The sequence below is a fragment of the Mus pahari genome, chromosome 6 (genome assembly GCF_900095145.1).
Source record: "Mus pahari chromosome 6, PAHARI_EIJ_v1.1, whole genome shotgun sequence".
Taxonomy (NCBI): Eukaryota; Metazoa; Chordata; class Mammalia; order Rodentia; family Muridae; genus Mus; species Mus pahari.
In genome coordinates, this window is record NC_034595.1 from 1,714,084 (window position 1) to 1,720,212 (window position 6,129).

A 6,129-nucleotide genomic window follows, 5' to 3' on the forward strand; every position below is an offset into this window, starting at 1 on the left:
TGTGGGATTCACTCAGTGGCGGAGCACTAGCCTAGCCTGTGGGATTCACGGTGTCTGTTACTTGGGATGTGGCATGACAGAAAAAAATCCAGGGGAGTAGGTCTTACCTGGGCTCAAATAAGAGGCCAGCTTAGTGCCCCAAAATGCCTGGAGCCCTAACACAGGGTCATGACAGCGGTGGGGTGGGGTGGGGGTGGTACTTTAACCCACCCTCACTTATTTCCCCTAGAGAAGTGGTTGTCAGCCTTCCTAATGCTGTGACCTTTTAATACAGTTACTTATGTTGTGGTGACCTCCAGCCATGAAATTATTATCACTGCTACTTTATAATCCTGATTTTGCTACTGTGATGTGAATGTCTGATATGCAGGTTGAGAAACTACTGCTCTAGATAATCTTGTGCAGGGCGTCTTTCCTCCATATCACAAGGTAAACTGACATATGTTGGTCTAACTGTTGTTAGTTTTTCGAGTATACGACCCAGAAAGAAATACGCTATAACACCCGCCAGCCCGAGGCCTGTATAGCCGTGGAGGACGGGAAGGACGTCCTTGTCATGGATCTCTGCAGAGATACCGTCCCAGAGAACCAGGAGTTCATCCTACAGGAGGTCAGTGAATGTGCAGCTTTCGGTGCCATCTGTCCAGATCTGTGCGACTGTGCGGAAGCCAGCTGTACTCTCGAGCCTGGTCCCGGTGGGTCTCAGGCATGAGGCAGTTCTTAGGAGACAGGGATTCCCAGGACAGACTGGCTAGCTAAATTAGTGAGCTTGGGAGTCAGGAAAGGTTCTGTCTCAAGTAACGAGGGTAGAGGTGATACCTCGTCATCTTCTGGTCTCTGCATACACATGCATGTACGTGTACACGCCTGTGTGTGTAAACGTGCATAGCCTCCACACAAACAAAGATTTTACCTTAAAACTCAGTGATCACTTTGGAGAAGTGAGTTTATGTAGAAGGCTGGCCAGAGAGATGCTGTAGTGAGTCTCTTACTTTTAGCTTCCTCAGGGGGAAACTTGGAGGACCATGGAAGGGTTAACAGTGTCTAGGAGTTGGCAAGGCCTCTCCCTTGGAACCAGGAGCCTATACATTGTCACTGTTGACTGCTGGCCTCTTGTTAAGTTCCTTACACCACAGAGGAGAGAGTGGTAAGATACACAGCAGAGAGAGGCTCTCCATGCCCACAGCAAGTGTGAGGAAGCAAACTGGCCGTTAAAGGTTGCCACTACCTGGGGTGTGAAACTGGGACCAGAGACCCCGCTGGCTCTCACCCAGGCTGAAAACAGGTGACCTGGGGACTCAGGTCCCTCACCTGGATATGCTGCCACCAAGTTAGAAGTATGGCCAGGTCACATGACATTGTTAAATGGCCCAGGAGAAGGAAGTCATAAGGTTGGAGTTAGGAGTTGGAGAGACATGAGGGAGGTACATAAAGAATCTTGGCCTTGACTTCACAGGAGAATGGTGACAAGAGGCTCGCTCCCGTCCTCTCGAGTAGCCAGTAGGTGGAGCTGTTTTGCATCACTGACATTTATGAAATGCTAAAAGTCACTCCCTGGGGTCTTCAGAATCTGCCTGAAGGGACATGTGGCTTTTCTGAGGAGTCACTAAGATCATCTTGAACGTACAATGTTTTCATTTATAGGATGGCACTTTAGTTCACAAGCACAGCAGGAAGTGTGTGGAGGCCACAGAGAAGGACAACGGCTTTGCGCCATACTTGCGGGACTGTACCAACTCAGATAACCAGAGGTGGTTCTTCAAGGAGCGTATGTCATAGCACATCGCCTTGGGAAGGAAGGAGCCCGCCACGGCTGTGGACTGTGTGCCCAATGAGATGGACGATGTACACGGTTGTCATTCGTGAATGTGCTGGGTGTCACAAGAGTGTGAATAAGCTTTGTACAGATTTTGAAAACTTTAAAAATGTCTCCCACATGGCATCCTGCTTCCTGAGGGCAATCCTAAGATGTTGCCGTTGGTATTTGGAAAGGATATTTTCCTATCAAGGTGTGCATTTTACAATGGTGCCTTTTATTCTCATCAGCAAAAAAGGTAAATACTTTATTTTGGTACTTACAAAGCTTCCCAGGTGTTGGTAACACACTTTACACAAACTGTAATACCTCAAATGTTGAGTCAGAGTTCTCTCAGGGGGATGAGGTGGACACTGGAAATACTGTTTTGATTTTTTCAGGTGTGAGTGGGTTGAGATAGTCTAGATTTATACAATAAAGAATGCTTTTGCTATGTGTTGATGCCACAGCCAAAATTCTATCATAATGTTCATATTGACCAAACCACATCTGAAAGCTCAAAGAAACTATATGGTTTGCCAAGGCCCTACAAACTTAAGAGGGTATTTCCAGCAAGAAATGTAATGTTCTACATGAAACTCAGCTTTTAAATTTTTCCTTAAATAGTATTTGACTATTTAATAATATTATTTATAATATTTGAATATAGATATTATTACTTATAGTATTTGATGGTTGAGAGTTGGTGATGAGGCAGCTGCTGTGGACGTTGCTGGATAATTCAGATGTCTGAGTGACTCTAGATCAGCTCCAAGAGCTCACCACTTGGTGAAGCTAATAGGAACAATTAGAAACACCACCAGTGAACTGAGGTGTGGGTCTCTGGCTAGAGTGCATGCCTAGCACACATGACGCCCTGGGTTAAATCCCCAGCACCCCATTTAAAACAATCAGCTTGGCAGCACACCCCTAATCCCTGCACTTGGGAAGTGGAGGCAGGGGGATCAGAAGTTTAGGGTTATCACTGGTTACACCGAGAGGTTGAGGTTAGCCTGGGCTACATGAGACCCTGTCTCAAGAAAACATCAGTCAGAAGGTAGACTGCAGATCTTATTTTTGTCCCCGGTCAATTGTGAGAACACAAGTGTGATTGATTGAATGCATCAGCGTATTTCTCTAGCTCTTCTCTCAGATATGTATCCTGAGGGTATCCTTGTGGAGTGAGGCTAACAGCTCCTCAGAATCAGGGCTGCTTTGCCTGGACCCCATTGCTCTGTGCAGTTCCAGTGAGCAAGATGGAGACCAGGAAACCGGGTGTGGGGGCAGAAGCAGGTAGGGCTTAGCCTGGTTTGGGGCCTGTGGGAGGGGTCTCTGAGGTGTTATCTTTGATATCCCCCCCACCCTCTTGTATGTGTATGCAGTGTTTGCATATCTGAGGCATATGTGTGTAGAGGTCAGAGCTTAAATCAAGGTGACTGCCTCGATCACTCTCTGCAGACCTCCATGTCGGCCAGGCTTTTCTGTGGACGCTGAGGGGTCCATCCTCTTGTCCCTACTCGTTGAGGGCAAGCACCTTACCCACTGAACCATCCCACCCCTTTAGATTCTCATAATAGCCCTGTATAAAGTGCAAAAGCACAGAGACTGTCGGCAGGTGTTTCTTCAGCCAGTACAGAGTAATGCAGATGTTTCCTCTCTGGATTAGATGGGCTGGGGTGGGCTGGGGCGGCCTCTGCACAGCTCAGCTCTCATGCCAAGGCAGGCGGGAATCTGGCCTGCCCCTTATCCTGCTGGGGAGATTTGTGGGTCAGGGGAGGGACCACAGTTCTGCTTCCCCCTGCCTTCTGTAGTGAAGGATTAGGTGGGCCTGATGTGGCAGAGAGCCTCTCCCCAAGCAGAGGAAAACAGCCTGGGTGGGCCAGACGTGCAGTTGGCGCGCGTGTGGGCGGCTGCACCTGTGTCTGTGTGCCTCAGGCATGGCAGCCAATTGTCTCCGCTGAGGACTCTTCACTGATTTCTTCCACCAGGAGAAGTAAGCCTCGGGGTGTGGGAAGACCAGGAAAACAATATTCTCTTAGTTTTGAAGATGTTATATTTGAGGCGCTTTCCCTTCGGTGATGGGTGAAGGGTCTACAAGGCAGCAAGGCCAGCCTCCAGCTGTCCTGCCTGTGTCCCCTGTCCCCAGGGTGTGGATGCAGTGCTGGTGTGCAGAGTGGCTGAGGCAGATCGCTTTGGTTCCTAGGGTTCTGTTTGCTTTTCTATCTGGGGCTCACAGTCCTAGCCTGCCCTGCAGGGGACCTGGGTGTTTGATGATAGGTGTTTACAGTATGATTTGCATGGGTGACTTCTGTGTCCTGGAGGAGAGCCTGAGGCTCGAGTGTCCGACCTGTGGACACATGTCGCTCTCACAGGGCTCGTTCATACTGGCAGGTGGCTGTGGCTCTTCTGTCCCTCAAGACTAATAGAATCTACCATGACCGCCATTGTCTGGGGGAGCCCTGACCTGGAAAGAAGGAGGTTAGGGTTGGAAGTGTTAGCAAGTGGACCAGGGGAAGGAAAATGGCATGAAAGGCAAGAAGCAGTGCTTCACAGATTCAGGGAGGAGTGAGACGGGCTTGCGTTAGGCAGGGTTCTCTAGAGAAACAGAACTGATAGGTGAATATGTGTAGGTAGGTAGGTAGATGGATGGATGGATAGATAGATAGAGAATTGATAAGTGAATATTTGTAGATAGGTGGGTGGGTGGGTGGATGGATGAGGAACAGCACTGATAGGTGAATGTGGATGGATAGATAGATAGAGAATTGATAAGTGAATATTTGTAGATAGGTGGGTGGGTGGGTGGATGGATGAGGAACAGCACTGATAGGTGAATGTGGATGGATAGATAGATAGAGAATTGATAAGTGAATATTTGTAGATAGGTGGGTGGGTGGGTGGATGGATGAGGAACAGCACTGATAGGTGAATGTGGATGGATAGATAGATAGATGCTTGCTTGCTTGATTGATAAAGAAAGTAGATTTATTAGAACAGCTTACAGGCTGTGATCCAGGCAGTCTAACAATGGAAGGTCCAAGAACCCAGTAGCTGTTCAGTCCCCGAGAGTGGATGTCTCCAGTGGGTTTCAGTATGCACTGGGATCTCAAAGAAGTGGCCTCTAATCCACAAGAAGGAGTAGACCTGCCAGGGCGAGTGAAAGCAGTCAGCAGAGAGAGCAAGCCATGTCCTTTATGTAGGCTGTTAGTAGAAGGCGTGGCCCAAGTTAAGAATGGATCTTCCCACCTCAAAAGATCTAGATTAAAACGTGGGTCTTCCAGCTCCAAATTATTTAAGAAAAACCCCTCACAGATGTGCCCAGGCACTCATTACTTCCAGATGTAATCAGGTGACAACTAAGAATAGCCACTGTCATGCCCACCTTGCAAACCCCCAAAGACCACCAAGGGGCTGATTCCGATGCATTTGCACTGGGGTTTTATTCAAGCTCGAGTGTGGGCCACATTGTAGTCACTGATGTGGCAGGATGGGAGGGTGAACCCAACCCAGTTACAAGCAAGCTTTTATTGAGGCAAGTAAACAAGCAAGGGGGTTCTAGCTTGGCACACATCTGATTGTGGGGCTATTATGGAATTTGCTGCCCTTTAGAATGATTGGCTGGTGCTGGGAGCCAAACCATAAACTTTAATAAATGAACATCTTCAGGTACAGCTGTAACGTGTGCTTTCCTCCTGATGGGTGGTGGTTAGGAGAGACCTGAGACCAGTGCTAGGTGCAGGCCTCTTAGTTAACTCAAGTTTAACCTTAGATCAGGTTCTCAAAGATGGAGCCTGAACCCAAGATGGAGTTGATCTGGTCTCTCAGCCACCACAGGCCCTGAGGGACAGAGGAATAGGGAGCTATCTGGGACATGAACAGTCAACCAAGGAGTAGAAAAGAACTGTGGTGTTGGGGCACAGGTGACCAAAGCCTTTGCTGGTGTTGAGGGTGTTATCTTAGCACTGTCCCTGCAGGCTTTGAACTGGTATGTTCAGAGTTGAGCCTCTTCTGCAAAGCCATGCTGAGACAGGTGGTCTTCATGGCGGGTCACCTGTCTACACTGGGTGTGGGGATCAGCAGGGCGAGTCTTACAGGAGAGTGGTCACCAGGATAATGGTTCTCATAAAATGATGAGAGTCCACTACAGATTCATCACTTACCTGCATGATGGCCTAAGTATGTCTTCTGGAGATGTCTCTGTCTTTCTCTGCCTCTCTCTGCCTCTCTCTGCCTCTCTCTGCCTCTCTGCCTCTCTCTCTCTCTCTCTCTCTCTCTCTCTCTCTCTCCCTCTGCTTAGACATCTTAATTGGATATGAGCACTGTTATCACTAATA

The 6,129-nt window shown here is 48.4% G+C and overlaps 1 protein-coding gene across 1 annotated transcript in view; it reads left to right on the forward strand.

Annotated features, from left to right (window-relative positions):
- The window catches only part of Galnt12 (polypeptide N-acetylgalactosaminyltransferase 12), a 25,777-nt gene extending 23,529 nt beyond the window's left edge, over window positions 1–2,248 (forward strand). Inside the window, exons 9-10 of the mRNA XM_021200634.2 lie at window positions 464–610; window positions 1,645–2,248. Coding sequence (XP_021056293.1) covers window positions 464–610; window positions 1,645–1,779 — 282 coding nt within the window. The 3' untranslated portion in view covers window positions 1,780–2,248. The remainder of the gene's footprint in view (window positions 1–463; window positions 611–1,644) is intronic.
- The last annotated feature ends 3,881 nt before the right edge of the window (window positions 2,249–6,129 follow it).